General features: G+C 43.3%; 2 protein-coding genes across 2 annotated transcripts; one reads left to right on the top strand and one right to left on the bottom strand.

Annotated features, from left to right (window-relative positions):
* Window positions 1-432: 432 nt before the first annotated feature.
* Window positions 433-8699, top strand: otoa (otoancorin). Its single transcript, XM_070836071.1, is given in 23 exon segments — window positions 433-486; window positions 597-790; window positions 875-1008; window positions 1083-1201; window positions 1311-1450; window positions 1853-1961; window positions 2097-2312; window positions 2397-2567; window positions 2752-2892; window positions 3135-3184; window positions 3367-3487; window positions 3582-3700; window positions 3792-3933; window positions 4173-4396; window positions 4481-4571; window positions 4728-4852; window positions 5043-5238; window positions 5612-5761; window positions 5848-5990; window positions 6228-6364; window positions 6537-6634; window positions 7450-7603; window positions 8537-8699. Coding segments are annotated over 23 exon segments (3111 nt in total). The 3' UTR covers window positions 8620-8699.
* A 383-nt stretch (window positions 8700-9082) lies between these two features.
* Window positions 9083-17940, bottom strand: znf687a (zinc finger protein 687a). Its single transcript, XM_070835363.1, has 11 exons — window positions 17891-17940; window positions 15414-17405; window positions 14935-15190; window positions 14612-14838; window positions 14338-14522; window positions 14034-14210; window positions 13784-13946; window positions 13453-13692; window positions 13231-13343; window positions 11905-12007; window positions 9083-11813 (listed from the first exon to the last, which is right to left on the bottom strand). Exons 2-11 carry the CDS (start codon window positions 17382-17384, stop codon window positions 11184-11186), a joined length of 4065 nt encoding a protein of 1354 aa, XP_070691464.1. The 5' UTR covers window positions 17385-17405; window positions 17891-17940; the 3' UTR covers window positions 9083-11183.
* Window positions 17941-18112: the final 172 nt, after the last annotated feature.

Below are 18112 nucleotides of genomic sequence, written 5' to 3'. Positions count from 1 at the left end.
AATATATTATAATAAACACAACCCCCCGATCAAGGTGCTCTGGCTGGCAGCTGCTTCAGTAGAAGACTGTAATTCTTAATGTGTATGAATGCAAAGTGTTGATGATTATAGCTTGAAATGTGCCAACAAATAAAACACAATAGCTAATATTTAAAATGATTATTTTTACCAAATAATCCTTTCCCCTCTCATTTTACTCTCAGTGATGTTCCTATGAAGGGCAGAACCGCTGACCAGCCCAACTCTGTGCTATCTACTTTTCTCAAAGTCCTGCATTCAGTCTCTCCTGACGAAGCCAACAAAGTCTCATCAAGCCAAGTTAATAAAATGGTGCAAATACAAATTATTTTTAGATTTCTTCACATAAAGATAATGTTTATATGTATTGGTTATTGATATTTGAATTTAATCATTACTTTTTAGACAAACAAGATGTGGAATTGCAGCAATCTTCCAACCATGATCAAGCTGATGAGGAACTCCTCTGTCAGTACTCCCCACTAACGCCAAAATCCTTTGAAAAGAAATCATAATGCTTTAAAAGATGCCACTCTCTGTCACTCTAATGATTCTTGCCAACTCTCTTATTCCCTCAGGAGGCATCTGCATGTTACATGAAAGCATTTGTGGCCCCCCTGTCGTGGGCGAATTTGACCACACAAAGTGAAAACAACATGGACTCTGATGACTATGACACACTGCTGTGGGCTGCCAAACCTTTACTGCAGGATATGCCCTCTACAAGAATGAACCTTCCTACCAACATAGTCGACCAAAACATGAAAAAGATGTGAGTGTGCTTTACACATTTATGTCCTGCTCCTCATATCTCAGCAGCTTTTCTGAAAATTGCAAAACACATTGTTGGTTCTAGGGTAAAAATGCTGAAGGAGGTTTATGATGCCATGTCTGAAAAGCAAAGGACTCAGGTGGTAAAATGGGTAAAAGAGCAGATCATCCAGAACGACTTCAACTGTACAATGAGACCATCGTCTGACTCAAGACCAAGTAAGAATTCGTTCAGTCTCCTCCTTTTCTTTTAAGTATGAATGTGATTTGTTATGACCTCATTTATTCTGTAGAGACACTCAAGCGCTGCAAGCCTTCACTGAAATGGCTGAACTCAGAGGCGTTGGACATGATGGGCCCTTACCTCTCCAAATTAGCACCAAAAGATGTTGATTCTTCTCCCAAAGAAAAGGTGAGGGGGTCTGCAGAGAAGGATGACGAGCCAATGAAACTGGAAATGGAAAACGGCAAGATTTTAATTTGTATCTCTGTTGGTTTGTTTCCTTCGTTTTCTCTTCTAGCTGTGTGAATTTTTCCGCTCCGCCAAGTTGAAACCAGGCTTGACTGTGGCCACCAAGATGAACCCCAGCCTGGGCAGGAAGTTTCTCCAAAAATTTCAAGAGTGCTTCAGTGGAAAGGAGTTTGCAGAGCATGTGGACAAGTGTGTATTCATGCATGAATGTATGTAACTCAGTGCAGGAAGACTCTGGATCAGAGCATTGTTTGCAAAAGATCCAGTCTTACAGATGTCATTTTGAAGATAAATTCAGGTTTTTCAGATTTTTATGTCATGTAATTTCTTGACAAAACAGAAGAAGACTGATGAATGTAGTCATATGGTCTCAATGGTTTCCACTCACTGTTAAAGGGGAAAGTTATGGGGTTTTTAAGGAGGAAAGGTCTTAAGATAAAAGATAAGGGAGAGCATTGTTACAGAGAAAGAATATATAAGAGAAAAAATACATTAATGATCATCATTCTGTACATAAATGAATGTACCTGACAGTATGGAGAACTGGTCCAAATTTAAGGATGGAATAATGGCTATTTTGAATCTCCCCAGGCTCGGCACACTGGCCTGTCATTATAACCCCACTCCAGACTTACCTCCTGACCTAAGCAGGAAACTCCTCTCTCAGCTTGACAACTGCGACAACCCCAGAAGCAAAAGGGTATCACTCACTTGATCACACTTACTCAAACTTTCACCCATGTCCCCCTCCACCAGGATGGAAGTAACAAATTTCATGAATCTCAGTATTCTCTTGATCACTCTTTGTTTTTTCTCCCCCTCTCCCGACTCTAAGCTGAAGAAGCAGCTCGTCAAGTATATGATGTCAAATTCCAGCATTGTACAAGAACTACACAAGACAGGCAGCATTGTCACCTTGTTATCGCCCAAACAACTGTCCATGATCCCAGCCGACGATCTCAAAGAGGTTCTCAAAACTTTGGGGCCCATTGTTAATTGGACACGTGGCCAACTGCGTGCACTGGTCAAGAAAATGCTGGGCAATGAGAAGGTGAGGCCTGCAGGGCTGCTGGAAGTTTGTCTCTCACATGATCTCACTCTCACTCTATACCTGCTTTATTTTGCCTTCCCATAGTGTAAAAAGTTGCCGTATGAGGAGCTGATGGCCCTTCAGTCAATTGCAGAAGGTTTGCCAAGATGTGTGCTCAAACAATTCAAAGCCAAGGAGATCCTGGGTGATTCACAAGGCCTAAAGAACATCACCAAGCGGATGAGTAAGGGGCAGTTGGTGGCCATGCTGCAGGGGGTGAGTAAGGAGAGAGAAGCAGGAAATAGAGGTTAACTTTATTGATTAAAACCTTTTGAGATTAATATAAGAATTCAGAGAGAACACCATATGGATTTTACATCAAATGAAAAGCAGTTTGTGTTATCTGTGATACCATTTACATACAAGATCATTTTAGAAAGAATGAAATGTTTCCCTGTAGATGCGTGAGGATGTGGATCCGTCAGAGCTGGTGCAGAAGTTGCCTGACTATTTGCTTCAAAGTTTGTCTCTAAACAACCTGGACAAGGCAAACATCACCTCTTTGGACCAAGTGAAGAATAAAGTGTGGAATCGGGCACAGGTAAAGTCCCTGAATACATTAGTACATAATACATACATTAGTACAACATTATATACATACTCATAAGTCTGTCTTTTTGCTGTTTTGATGCTAATTATTACTGCTTGTGATGCATTTGCTATAGGTCTGCATTACACAATCTTTCATAAATGTATCGTTAATTAAATTAGTTAGATAAAATAAATGAGTTGTATTTACTACAAATTGGCGCTATATTTTCTACTTTGTTGTCTTTTTCTTAGGCAGCTTTCCTGGCAAAAAAGTTGCATGACAGAAAGCAGCTTAAGTTTAGGTGAGATATACAGCAATGGACATCTGGACATCTGACAAAGCTATTATGGTTTCTATTGAGACTGGCATGAAAAAACATGAGCTTAATCAGATGCATGTTTAACGTAGACTTGTTATCATTATATGATGTTTCAGTAATGTACATGTCCTTGTTACTTTATGTACATGTCTGTCATTGCTCAGGAGGCTGCGGTCCCTCCTTCAAGGCATAACCTGTAAGATGATTGAGAAAGTAGCAGACAATGATTTGCAAGACATGGCTCAGGCCATAACAGAGACTCCACAGTGGCTCTCCAAAGTGCAGGTGTGTGTTTACTCACACACACACAGTATATATACACTCCCATAAATAAAACATGTGTAGTGCATACCTATTGATAACAAATGTACGTTTTCAGGTGGGATGTGCTGCCCGGAAGCTTTTTGCAACTTTGGTGAAAGAGAGACCTGACTATTACAAAACCATCACAGAGGAGGAGATGGATGAGATTCCTACATTATTACTTCTTCACTTGCCGTAAACAGACCTCACTTAATCGTGTATTTACACAATTCCTTAATAAGATGCAACAATTCCTTACCTCTCTGTGTCATTTCTGTTACCCCAGGCCTTCGAAGGTGAAGGATTTGCCTGATTCCATCTGTCCTGTCTTTCTCGACAAGATGGAAGTGGCCACCCTGAACTTATTACCTCTTCGTGCCCCGTCTCGCCCCGCACTCACCAACAGAGCTCTGCTTTGCCTAACCAATGTACACTCATACAGACGGGTGACAAATTAAAGGAGAAGCCAACATAAACTGTCATAGCAAGGTGTTAAGCCACCGCAAAAGAGAATTGACAACTGCAAAGGCCATATAATATACTCATCAAACCATTCAGTGAACCCTGTATAGAAGCTCTATGTGTTTATTCAGGTTTTTCCTTTAGATTGTCACTCACCTATACCTACTGCTCTACACCTATTATCATCACATTGTGATTCTCCAAGCCTAAGATATTTGCTGTGTGTTCATAGGGGACAGACTTATTATTTGGACTGACAACTGAGGACGTGCTCAGGCTTGGACCACTCTTGTGTGAGCTTCAGCCTTCCCAGCTGCGCCAAATGGTGCCCGATGTCCTCAACTCCAGCCTCCAGGCTATGGCTTCCTGCCAGCACATTCCTCAACGCCACAGGGCAGATCTGATTCAGCTGGTCAACCAGACGTTTGGGTAGGACAGGCGCCCTGTGACGCTGGGGCTACTGCAGGAGACAGAGAAAGCGAGAGGCTGATGCATTTTATTTATCCTCTGCAGGGATCCATCTGATTGGTCAGCTGAGACTATGGAAGCTCTGGGTCCTCTCCTTCTTTTGGATGATGATGCCACATCAGCTCTGCCCAATAAGGTGTGTAGTTCTTGTCTTCATATGTCGTCTGGAAAGTGAGGCAGCCCTCGCATTTCACATCAGTCCCTCTGAGTTAAAAGAGAGTTCAGCACTGTGCTCTTCTGGTTGCTGTGATTCATGCATGCATTTCTCATGATATCTCTTTGTCTCGGTCAGCCTTGGATGAAAGATGTTCTCTATTTCCTGAAGTCATCCCTGTCCAATGCCTCCAACACCCTGAAAAAGAAATTATTCAATCTCACCACCACCAAAACATCAAATGCAGCACGTAAAAAGAGAGCAGGTGAGGAAGACTTATCTTGTATGTGTTGTTTTTTTCTTTCTCTGGCTACTGTTCTACTGTAGTTTTTTTATTTATCGCCTGCTATGTGTCACTGTCCTGTCTCTCTCAGCCAACAGCAACAGTAACGGTGATGGTAAAGGTAATGGCAACAGTGGCGATAACACAAACATCGACAGTGGCAACAACAACAGCAGCAGTAACAAGGCCGATGTTGAACCCACTGAGGAGCTGATTGAAGAACTGGGAGTGTCAAACGTCTACTGGACAGCTGCGCAGCTGGATCACATGTCAGCTGAAACCTTCCGTGCTACTGTAGAAACACTTGGGTCCATCTCTGACTACAGGGCAGACCAACTGGCCGTGCTCACTAAAAAAGCAACTGAGGTACAGTGGTACAACTGAGGCACTGATCCCTGTTCAAGTATGGGGTTGACAGTGAAGTCACTGTATGAAAAATACTGGGGTGTGGAGGGCAGCTGAACCTTATAGCTGACTTTTTAAGAAAGTAAGGCCCTCCCCAGCTTTATCAAAGCGACACCCTCCCCCCGTTATCTCAAAACAATACAACAGAGCTGAATTGGTGCTAATTTAATCATAAAACCTTAAAGTGCATAAAAATAAAGCATGATGTACTACTTAAAACCTAATGTGTAAATGGAACAGTAATTTTGACAATATCACACCAGAAACTTTGGCCAGAAACTTTGACAAATGTCAGATTTCTTGGAATCATAAGTGTTTCTGTGTGTTTCTGCAGACCTTTGGCCCAGTGTCACAGATGCCTGACGGCTTGGTGATGCAGATGAGATGTATAACTCAGGGCTTCTCCAGTGCAGACATAGAGAAGCTCCCCTTCTCTCTGGACAATATGGAGGACATAGCGCAGTGTGGCTGGACAGAGTCACAGGTGAAGTGTAAAAACAGCCTCCTATGCTTATGACCATTAGTCTGAATAGCAAGACATTTACTAATCAGTATGGCCCGTCTCAATAGATGGATGCAGTGTGGAGGGGTGTTGCGAAATATAACAACCTGACAGCGCAGCAGCTGGGAGCTGTGGAGATGGTAGACCTGAATCGGTTCATCTGTGGCCTAAACTCCAGCGAGATGAGACAGCTCAGCATGGACGCCTTCAAGTTTGTGCCTCATACAGAGCTTTATATCCAATTAACCTGTCATACCAACCAATAGAAAGTGTGTGTAGCCTCACAAACGCACAGAGCACTTCTGGTAACTTGAAAATGTTCAAGAGAGAAAAAGAAAACATTGTGCTGAATACTTATTTGAGTTTGAACATGCAGCAGTGCATGCATTTTTTTTTTTAAATGGTGTCACAACTACACAATGTGTGCGTGTGTTTGTGTGTGTCACAGGGACGCTGTGGGCTCAATAGCTGGTATTCAGTGCTCCTTCAACGTAGCACAGCAGCTGAAAAGTCTTGCTGTGTCTGTGTTTGGAGATCCCAGCACCTGGACTGAAGCTCAAGTGTCAGACCTGGGCAACATCATTGGTTAGATGATTATCTACTCTTTGTTCCCTGTAGAGAACCAAACCCGACGTTAGTTTTCTGCAAAAGTTCTGCAAGCTGTTGGCTGGTGCAGAAACTTGTTTGAGCTCTCGTTCTGCGCCTTTGCTCAGCAGCGTCTTATGAAATACTGACCGTCCATTTCTGTCTCCCTCAGCTGGGTTGAGTGCAACTGAGTTGGCTTCTTTGGAACCGTCTGTCCTCGCATTTCTCAGCCAGTCCAGTGTCCCACTCATACCACCAGACAACTTTGCTGTGAGTACCTTTCTCTCACATTTGTTCTTTCCTTTCTTCCATCCATCTTTCAGCTTAGGGTCAAACCCAGTAGTGGGAAGTGCTAAAACACTGCATCTATGCAGAGGTACTGTTTTTGAGTGTTTCTATTTTATGATACTATCTACTTCTACTCAACTACATTTTAAGGGAAATATTGTTCCTTTTACTGTGGTACAGTACATTTATTTAACAGCTATGGTTATATATTTTTTTAAATATTATTTTCCATACAAAACCTTCAATCAGCATTCTAATTATGCATTGTTTAGGGAAATAAATCCATTTTATTTTCTTTAAAAAAACTGAAAAAGTGGAAAAAAGCATTTCAAATCAGAGTATTTTAAGAATTTTGTAAAATCAGTTTTCTCATAATTGTGGTGACACATTGCCTTACTCTTTGTTATTTTAAAATACAGGCACTCAATTGTAGAGCATTTTTTAAACAAGTGGGTTTAGATTAAAAACGGGTTAAAATATTCTTTCTGCATCGCAAAATAAGGTTTGTAGGACTCAAATACGGACATAAACGGCTGCTTTAAGTTTTTGTGGGTTAAACTGCCCAACAGTTAAACAGTTAACCATGACTGATTACAACAAAATGATACATTGTATACATGTACACCATGAAAGGAGCCATTTGGTTTAATGATAGTTTAGACATTAGTTTAATTTTATTTTGCTGATAATACTTGTGTACTTTTACTAAGTAAGATTTTGAATTCAGGACTTTTACTTGTAATGGAGAATTGAATCATCGTCTCTGACTTCTGTGCCACTTGCTGTTTTCCCCCCAGACTCTCTCTCTTGCTCAGCTCGGGGCTCTTGGGCCCGACAACGCTGCCATGGTAACCAGTGAACAGCGAGCAGCCCTGAGAGACGAGCAACGGGCCCATCTTGACGCAACCATGAGCGGGTCTCGTGCCCAAACACAAAGCCCTGACCAGTCAGGTAAGAGGAAACATGTACACTGCTGTAAAGTCATATATTCGTCAGTGTTTAAATGTTATTTTGTAGGCATCCGGCCAACAACTTTACTGTTTTGCTTCACTCTCACGTGACACTCAAGCTCTCAAACCCAGTAAACACAACCTACTAAGCACTAAACAGTAGAAAGACATAGCTAGCTGCTGAAGGTAGTGGAGCATTCAGCAGCTGAAGAGGCAGATTGCCTGGCGGAGTTGGTGGAGACCAAAAACATGCTAAAAGAGAGTGAATATTGGACTTACACTCATCAGCTGGACACAAGCACGACTCCCCATGAGCGATAATGTTGATCCATAACTGCTGCTGAATGTGTAAATAAGCAACTGTTTGCTAGAAAGTTCACCATATCAACTTGAAGGCGATGATTTGCTGATGTTGTGTTCACAACTTGTCTACAATGTCACAAGTGTATTATTATTACAGGCAATGTGTTATTATTATTGCATTTCATTTCTATACGTCATATTTGTTTAATAATTATTAAATACATACAAACTCAAAAATGGGGTTTTGAGGTAAAAGGTCCATGCATGAAAAATAAGCAGAAACTGAATGCAGTTTACATAAATGCATTAGAAAAAGTTAGAAAAATAAATAAATAAGAGGCTCCTCAAAAGAGTGGGTAAATAAAAGTTATTCCATCCATTCCACACCATCAATACTGACTGATTTTGATTTAAGTAAATCTGTTGCATTCCCCTTTTTCAAAAAGGGCTCCACAAAAATACAAACACATATCTTTAATGTAAAATAACCAAAACACTTCTAACCATAGCAGATGATAGTATGTTTACATAGGACCCCATCGGTCATTGTAATAAAATAAGAAAAATAGGTTTTCATAGATTTTTAAGTGAGGAAACATTTGCATTCATTCTTCATGTCATTCTCATTCAGGAGCTCCATCGCTGAGTGTCGAGGGGATCTCAGCCGTCATGAAGCCCCTCCTGTTTCTCCTCATGGGGTTCCTGCTGCTGTGAGAACTGAGAGCCAAACATACATCACATTTTCTGACAAGTTATCACCATAGTGCACTTAATAACATGTAACTCTTATATTATTTGTGATGGAGACATGTTTCTTATAAACTAACTAAACTAACTTCTGTGTGAGCGTAGGAATACACAGCAATATAAAGGACTCTTTAATATTACTTTTTATCAAGTATCTGTCTCTATATATTTCTAAGAAAGTATATTTTAATAGAATGAAGAGAAATATTTAATGTTTGTCACTTTGTCCTCTACATGGGACTTCTTAAGATCTCGTTATTTGTATTTGATATATGCTGGCAAAGTGGAAAATGACAAATGATTTAACTCAATAAAGAATATTAATATACACACTCAGTTACTCAACAAATATTATTACACATACTCAGTTACTGTTACAATAGCATTTAAAGAGAAAAACGAGTTAAAACAATACAACATTAAGGTTTTTATTAATCTTTTTTATAAACATTTGGTTAGAAACGATCTTGTCAATGCAAGAAGAGAAACAGTTAAATAGAGCAATGTGTGTTAAAGCATCAAATTATCTCCTGAGAAAGTCAACACAAGCTCAAACAGGTCACTGATGACAACAGCACATTAAAGGGATATTTGTTAACTGTGGGATGCAGATGCATGGATATTAACTGTCTATGGATCCTGTGGTCAGAGGCTGTTCAGCGAACAAGCAGTTTGTGAGACATGACAGCTTTAAAAAAAAAAAAAAGGTGCGACTAAACAAATAAGTATCAAAACACAGCACTCAAAACACTCATTTCTCCTCTCAGACCTCTTTATATTATGCCATAATTTAGTTAAACAGTTCTGACTTAGTTCTGACTCAGTTTCACGTCTTTCTACATTGATGTCGATAAGTTGATGTTCGTCCGTCCACAACACAGCCTGATCTGTGCTGGCAGTCACTGAGCAGAGCTAGAACATCAGATTACCAGCACTGAAGTCAGCCATCCAGAACAATGATTGAAGAAAAATTAAAAAATACAAGGTTTAACGTGTTCTCATCTTCTTAGGAAAGCATATAGGAAAAGACATAATTACATACAAGCTGATCATGTGTGTTTACAGTGATCTCGTAATCAAGAGAAGATTTAGAGAAACGCATCCCCCAAACCAAAAGCCAAAATATTAATTTTACTTCCATCTCTTGCTCAAAGAAAAGGAATCAATCAGTTAATGTCACGTAAATACAGTACATTCCACTTACAAAAGTATCAAACGTTAATTTCAGTTTCAACCCGTTAACTACAAATTGTGTACACTTCAGATTATTGCCGACCATTTCCCAAATCATAGCGAGTTCTTAGATTGTGTTCCTGTCTTTCACTAAGTTACTGGTCCTCGTTAATTTAACTACAATAAAATATAAAGATACAGTGACTTCAATCTTACCGAGACAGGTTGTCAATACCGGTTAAGATTTAAAGGATAGTCAAGTTTTTTCTGGTGCATTGAAACATACTCGCACATGATTTAATGGTGGCGGACAAAATCCACAGACCTCATTCTGTGGAAAAATACTGTATAAGGATACTGTCAAAGGAAACACTGTCTGTGAAAACACAGAAAAGAAATTTGATTTGATTTGTTTCCCATCTTCAGCAAAGCTCAAGTCTCTGTAAATTAATTTTCATAAAGATATTAAAATGTGTAGAAGCCAATGGCTGCGTTTAAAGTTGGTAATCAATCTAAAATGTTACTGTATGTTTTTGAAAATGGCTGGCAATAAGTTAAACACACAAACTTAATAGTAACCGAGTTAACATATTCTAAACAAACTCAATGGTTCTCTAAAAATATGTATGTTGTTGTTGTTGTCCTTTTTCTGGCTGCTCCCTTCCGGGGTCGCCACAGCGGATGATCCGCTTGTAGATTTTGGCATTAGTTTTTTACACCAGATGCCCTTCCTGACGCAACCCTCGCCCATTGTTGGTAGCCGGGACTGGGAGGGAGTCGAACCCGGGTTCCCCAGGCCGATGGCATGCGCAACTATCCACTGCGCAACCGGCTGGGCCGCTAAAAATATGTATAATATATATATTATTTCAGAAAAAAAGAAGACTTTACAGAAAAACCTGGGTTGCCATTCAAGAATCACCTCAGCAGGATGAAAACATAGAAATCAATACAAACACATTCCACATGTCTGTCAACATTCACCGACACAGCCGTCATAATCACAGTCGGATTCACAGTTCTCTTCAGGCACATTGTTATGTGGATGTGGTCACAGCAGTGAACTAGTCAGACTAACTGTTCACTGGCCTCCAATCTCATTAGTATCATTACTGAACACGAGAAATGCAGCATTAGATCCTGAGTATCAGAAGCAGACGGTTAAGGCTTATTTCAACCAGCGAAAATCACATTAGATTTTTTTCCAAATCTATTCACAAACTGTTGTACCAATCTTTGGTTTAATTAGTGCATAGGTGCGCTAATCCACATTCGAGAAGCTGACGATAAATGAGGCACTTGCAATTATTCTGTCATCACCGGCCGACACGCTGCTCCCCCCCCCCGTATTCTCTGTCTTAGGTAGTTTTTCCTGCGTTCCTTGCGCTGATAAAAGCCATACCATGAGTTCTGAAGTGTGTATTCAGATCTGTTGCCTTCTCAAAGTGTTTGCGGCACACCTTACAGGCCAGTGTGCCCTCCTCTTCCATCCCCTGAGCTACAGAGGATTGAGAGGAGGGCGATGCTGGTGCAGAGTTGTCCAGGGAATTCTTATCATCGTGGCTCCTGCTGTTACCAGGGGAAGATGCTGCGTGCGCACCGAGGGACTGCTGGTTGTCACTGGAGGTGTCCCTCACTTTGTGGATGATGAAGCGATGGCGTGACAAGGAGGATGTGGATGTGAAGCAGGCGCCGCACTGTAGACACTGCTGACTGCCACCCTCCGCCCCTCCTCGTCTGTGCTGGCTGATGTGCTCCAGGAACGATGCCTGGTCCTCTGTGGTGAAGCCACAGGGGGCGCAGCGAAACCCGGACTCGGGAAGGGAGTAGGGGGCAGGAGCTGAGGAGGACGACTGCAACTTCTTCGCTGGACTCACCCCATCCATGGACTCCTCGTCCTGCTCCATCTTCACACCTCCTCTCCGTTTACGACGTGCCCCCAGACTGCTGTCCTGCTCTGAGGAACTGTCGGCCTCATCTCCGCCTCCCTGTGAACAGAGGAAATCCAGACAACTACTGCTAACATCTTCGGAAAAAGTGTTTCCTGTTTGACTTGGGGACACAAAAACAGTGTCTTACCATCAGTGTGTCCAGGCTTTCTGTGTCCATGCTGTGTCTCAGCTGAATATGCCTCTCCAACATCGCTCTGCTGCTGAATGTTTTCTTACTCTCACTACAGAACCTACACACAAACACACCAGTTATACTCACAAATGTACCGTGTTATGATTCAGTGATTGCAGTGAAGTTTTGAGTAGGCACCATATTTTAACATCACCAATTCCAGGAATTAATTAATATTTACACCAAGCAATTCTTCAAAAGTTCACCACAGGTTACCAACCCCAGAGCTGCAAGAACATTTTCAACCGGACCATGAAGAAGCCATGATTTGGTAAAAATGGTTATTTAAGGCTTTTTTGTGATAATTAACTTGAATTGGAACAATCTGGGCAGAATATTGCTTGTTTTGTCCCGTCACACCTACAACAACAATATGCTATTTTTGTGGCTTAACCACATAAGAGGTTTACAGTGGAAATCCTCTGGATAATGGCTTCAACCACAGACTGCATATTAAGATGAACGACATGACAGCTCCCCAAAAGTGAAGCCAAAACATCTCGATCCCCGTTGATTGTTTATGCCGCGTTTCCACTAGCACTACTCGGATCGACTCGACTCGACTCGACTCGGCACGGTTTGGTTGCGTTTCCACTAGCGCTAGTTCCTGGTACCAGGTACTATTTTAGTGCCTCCTCGGCCGGGGTTCCAAGCGAGCTGAGTCGAGCTGACAATGCAACGTCACCAGACTGCAGGCCACCGATTGGCCAGGGAGCGGCGTCACTTGATGAGTCACGAGAGCGACTCGTTCACAAGAGTCAAACCCGCCGTTTTTAAAACCTGGAAACAGACCGAGCGTTTTTATTGTTTCTGTGAACGAGGTAAACGGATACACACAAACCAAACACTCCACGTCCTTAGTTGTGTTTGTTTGTGCCGTATACAAATTACGCTACCGGAGTTTCGGCCCGCCTTGCTATGATGACCCCGCCCACTTTGAAGTGGTACGCTTCTGTAATGGAAACACAATCAAACTGTGCCGAGTCGAGTAGAGTCGAGCAGTGCTAGTGGAAACACGGCATTAGATAATTATCTAATCCATATTCCCTGTAGAGGACCAAACCCAATGACCCCCAATCATTACTGCACAGACTCTGTCTAAAAATGTCTGTCTCAACAGTGCCCATATCCGGGATATTTTGGCTTCAGTGCTGTACAGTGGGAGGAAGCTGTGACACATCATCCATCTGAATACATAGTCTGTGGTTTCAGCTTTTGGACAAAGTACCAGCAAAGTCAACTGGTGCATCGTAATTAGGATGCAGAATGTCGGATACATACTGGCAGCGAAAGGCACGATTCATGACTTTGTGCTTGTCTCTGATGTGACGCCTCAGGCTGGAGGTGGTGGTGAAGGAGCTCTCACACTTGTTACAAGGAAACTTCTTCAGAGTCTGTGCAACACAAAACACAAAAGCACAAGGTTACATCGACTCGTTTACAGCTGCATTGAAAAACAACATTTATTTAGCGGAATTATACATCTTAGACCGACTTCCAGACCTTGCCATGTTGTTCAGCCATATGGGTAATGTAGTGTTCCCGGTCTGTGTAGCGTGCGTGGCAAGGCGCACACTTCCACCCTGAGGGGGTCTTCACTCTTTCTGTCTTCACTTTCTCTTCCTCGTCTTCGTCCATCCATTCCTCCCCATCTGAGCTCTCCAACTTCACAGAAGGCCGTGAACGAGAGGAAGCAGCTGCAGGTGAAGGTAACTCTTTTGGTAACGTGGAGGTCTTATGGGTCTGAGGAACAGAGACAGCAGGGTAAAAACAGTGGGACATTACAAGGCTGTACACTACACTATACGCTTATACATTATACAGCCATGTTTACCTTGAAATGGTCCAGTAAGGAATTCCTCTGGGAAAACAACTTGGTGCACTCGGGACATTTAAACACGTGCACCTTCTGATTGGTTAGATGAGTGTCAAAGTGGACGTACAGCAGGGCCTTGTTTGTAAAAACTGTGTCACACATAACACATTTATAGATCAACCTGTAAAGGGATAAAAACTGGGTTAGTTAATTGAAAGACAATTATTTATTTTCATGAGGAAAAAGCACATCTGTGGTTTCTGTGTACATTGTCTGTCCTTCAGTGAGCGTTGGATGTTGGGCATTGATGTGGTTCTGTATGCTGGGAGCAGATTTGAAAGCCATTGGGCAGCTGGGGCATTTGTGGAACATGTCACAATGAGCCTGTTGGATGTGAGACTTCACCGAGTTAAGCCCTCCAAACACCACCAAGCAACTGGAACATCTGTAGAGACAAAAGTAATTGTTTGACGTCAGAGAAAAGAGGGAAACATGACATGTAAAAAGAATTTCTGCGAGTGTGACAATCAGGCAGTGTTCGCTTAATACAACCAGATGGGACGACATGACACCTGTATCCAATGCGGCGTGCAAAGTGCAGACAGGTCTCGTCCAGGTGTGTCTGAAATAGGGGCTGCTTGGCCGTGCCCCCACACTCTGGGCAGACGTGTGGTGGGCACCCTTGGTGGATGCGCTGATGGGCTGCTGCACTACAGCTGTTGGGCAGGAGCATGGGAGGAGAACACTCTGTGCATGACTGCAGAACAAGAGTAGAGAAAAGTTTATTTTCAGATCATAGGAGACCAAATTTAATTTCTTGCTCTTTCTCTGATACTAAGCACTCACATAGGTTTGCGGTGGTTTTATTTCTTGGAAATGCTCGGCCACCTCTTCTTTGTGGTTGAACTGAGCCTGGCACTCGGGACATTTATTGCTGATGTACTGCAGTGCCTCTGCTTTCTTGTTGGATAGTGCTTTATGTGGCGAGGGTGTTGGGTTTGGGGTGGCCTGGCCTAGAGAGGATGATGATGACAGTCCTGAAGAGGATGGAAGAGTAGATGAAGAGAGCCCACCTGAAGGATCAAGGAGAAATATCCAAAGAGATCACAATCGCAAGCAGGAATCACACCTACGGAAAAAGCGAAACAACAGAGACAATGTTCACCAACCAACTGCTGTGGGTTCCTGGAGGACAATCATCTGCTCCACAGGGACAGGTTTCATGACCAGGTGTGAACACTGCATGATCAGGCCTCTCTCCTTGTGCTCTCTGGCGTGTAAAAGCAGGCTGCACTTGTTGAAGAAGGCCAGCCGCTTGGCGCAGTGGTTACAGGTCACCTCAATCCTCAGCGAGCGCCGAGCGTAGTGCCGCACCAGACTCTGCTCCAGAGCAAAGGCATCGCCGCACTCCAAACAGCGGTAACCCTGCGAGGAAACAAACACTCATCTTCTTATACACTGATATGAAATGAGGAGCTATGCACAACAATGCTGCAAAGTAAGCCTAGTCCTGTTGTAGAAGGAAATCAGCCTGCTGGGAACAAAGTTCAGTATGTAACACTGTGAAAATTTTGAGTTATATTGCACACATTCCCCTCCTATATTTTTCTTTTAACCGTTTCAGCTCTGTAATACAATGGCAGCTTACCTGTGCAGGTAGAGGAAGGCCCCACTCTGCAGGAAGAGGGGAGCTCAGATCTGGTCTGTAACAGGGTAGCAGGTTCTTGTTGTTGAGGATCTTGTTGAAAGCCTCTACCAGGTTGGTCTGACTCTTGGATATGATTGCTCCAGTGCTGTTCACTATGGAGGCTGGTCTGTTGCTACTTTGAGGATTGAGCAGAGGTGAAGGTGCTGGAAGCGTCTTCCCGCTGTTCAGACTTTTCTGGCCCAGGCTGCGAGGGTTCATCCCACCTGGGCTGACTCTGGGAAAGGAGACTGACACGGAGGGGAGGGCTGCAGTTTTGGTGATGCTGACGGCTGTGGGGGAAACTTTGGGCTTGGTGTCCACTGCTGTTTTATCTTTGACTGTAATGGCACCTTCCAGCGTTGCAGCACAGGCATCCTGGAGCATCGCCACTGCAGGCATCTGAGATTGCTGTGATAACTCAATCTTGGATCTTGTGTTATGATGTTCTGGTGAAGGTTTTGAACTATCCACACCCTTTGCAGTGACTCTTCCACTTCTTTTAGGTGCAACACTAGTCACAGTCCTTGTGATGCTGCCTGTGGGCATTTTGATTTTAACTTTGAGCGGGCGGAGTGGAGGTGACACCGTCTCTGCAGCATTAGCAAACACAAGATCTTCAGCACCAGCCTCGTTTAAATTTTCTCCATCTCCAGCCATCTTTTCACTCAGCTCCTCTGTGTCACATGGCCCGTCCTCTTCTCTCGGCTCACTTTCCATGAGCTCCTCTTCGTGACTGGGGCTCTTCTGGTTCGATGCTAGACCTGATGTTTGAGCTGAATCAGGACTGCTGCACGTCTTGGGGACTACAAGACCTGTCTCACTGGGTGGTGGGCTCTCCGGCGAGTCCCTCTCATCAATCACATGCTCTGGGTATTTCTCCTCTTGGACTGATGCAGAGTCCGCACTGACCGAGGGGAGGCAGTCCTGGGGGCTCTGTGGCTGAGGAGCTGTGGAGGGAGAACTGAGGGTGGTAGGGTGCCCCTTTTCCTCATGCTGAGGTTTAGGTTTTAGAGATGCCAGAGAAGTGAGATGAGGAGGATGTGAAACAAGGCAAGAAATGGTTTCAGGAGACCCAAGCAGCTCAGACTGTACTTTTGCTCTGTATTTAAATTTGGGAGGGGAGGACATCATAGATTCTGGACTCTCCTGGATCACCAGTGGACTACCTAAGTCTGGCTCTGAGTCATCTTCATCTGAGTACATAACGCACTTCCTTCCAGTCTTAATACTCCCGTTTTGTGGTAAAGAGCAGGATGATAGATTACTGAGGAGACATGTTTCTTCCTTCTGAGGAGAGTGAGGAGGAGGGTGAGGGCTGACAGGGGAGGGAGGAGTTGAGGAGTTGGGACCAGCACTAGCTGAAGACTGAAGGTAGAGGAGGGGCTTCAAACTGTTTATAACATCAGACGTGTGCAGGATCGCGCCAGCGTCAGCATCTTTATCACCGTCACCCTCATCAGCATTGGAAGTGGACCTCAGTGGTGAACACTGGGGCCATGGCTCTGTGTTGGACTGTCCCTGATCCCTGGGTGCAGATCCCTCAAAGCCATTGGCAATCAGGGGCTCCATGGGGACATCAGCAGACATTTTGGAACCAAGTTGTGAGGTGATGTCACCAAACTTGACCTGAACCTGAGAGTTTAATCCACTGCTCGAAGGATTCTCTGTATCGTCCGTGACAGACTTGTCCTCGTCAAAAGACTCTGACCGTACTGTGTTTTTCACAATGACACTGACCACAGGGGGGTCACTATGTGAGGCCGGAGGGCAGGGAAAGCATGAAGGAGACCCACGCTCTCTCTCATCTGCATTACTGCCCACCTCGTCCCGTTCCTCCTCTGGACTTGACTGAATGGCCTCTTTGGCATCAATGTCAGGAATGTCAAAAGCCGCCAGCAAATCATCAAAGTCTGGGGTCTTCATGTCCCCCATTGCCAGCACAGGGCTCAAAACCTATTTGGGCAACAAATGAGCCAAAGCAATTCATACAAGGTTAACTTAAACACGACATGTTGACACAACTCAGCTAAGTTAAACTTTTATGTCTGATTTTAATAAAGATGTCACAGCTGGGATCACGTCAAGTCTGGGGTTTGGTTAAAACAGAAAATTATCGGTGTGTTGTTCATCTGCATCTAGACATGACCGATCAATGACAAACACATGTAAAGAAAAGTTAGTCAAAGCTGATGTTTAGCGTGTCAAACTTGGGTGTCATGTTGCAACAAGTGGGTCCTTCTGCGAACAGCTAGCTAAACTTTAGCATCTAACTGGTAGCTGGCCTTGCTAACGCCAGCCGTCCAACTTTCCTCAAGTAGTCAAAAGCTATAATTAGCTGCATCAGTGCAGCACTCAACTAATGTGGTCCTAACATACTATGTTTAAAGCGTGTTATTTTGCCTCGGTTGAAGCTTACGCATGTATTAAATTTGAATTACCTGCTAGTCAGCGAAGTTGGTTCCTGACTTTCCTCTCGGTCGCATAAGTTACACGTCAACAAATCACGCGACAGTGACTTCCCAGCAGCCTCCCACATGTTTACATTTCTAGTTCAGTGTTGATTAATTTAAAACGGTGTGACGTTCAAGAGCAAAGTTACCCTTTATACATTATCTAATAAAATATACTAACACAAACCACACTTTCTGCAATGATCTGTC

The sequence above is a fragment of the Pempheris klunzingeri genome, chromosome 8 (assembly GCF_042242105.1).
Source record: "Pempheris klunzingeri isolate RE-2024b chromosome 8, fPemKlu1.hap1, whole genome shotgun sequence".
In the NCBI taxonomy this organism is placed as follows: domain Eukaryota; kingdom Metazoa; phylum Chordata; class Actinopteri; order Acropomatiformes; family Pempheridae; genus Pempheris; species Pempheris klunzingeri.
The sequence above is the reverse complement of the archived record's forward strand: the minus strand, read 5'-3'. Positions and strand labels throughout refer to the sequence as shown.

Bases quoted from the DNA above. Each gene is read 5' to 3' on its own strand.
- znf687a (XM_070835363.1), bottom strand. From the start codon at position 17,384: ATGGGGGACATGAAGACCCCAGACTTTGATGATTTGCTGGCGGCTTTT. The intron at 13,693-13,783 runs GTAAACATGGCT...TCTGTTCCTCAG, and splicing joins CCTTACTGGACCATTTCAAG to ACCCATAAGACCTCCACGTT. The intron at 11,814-11,904 runs GTAAGACACTGT...CTCTGTTCACAG, and splicing joins AAAGCCTGGACACACTGATG to GGAGGCGGAGATGAGGCCGA.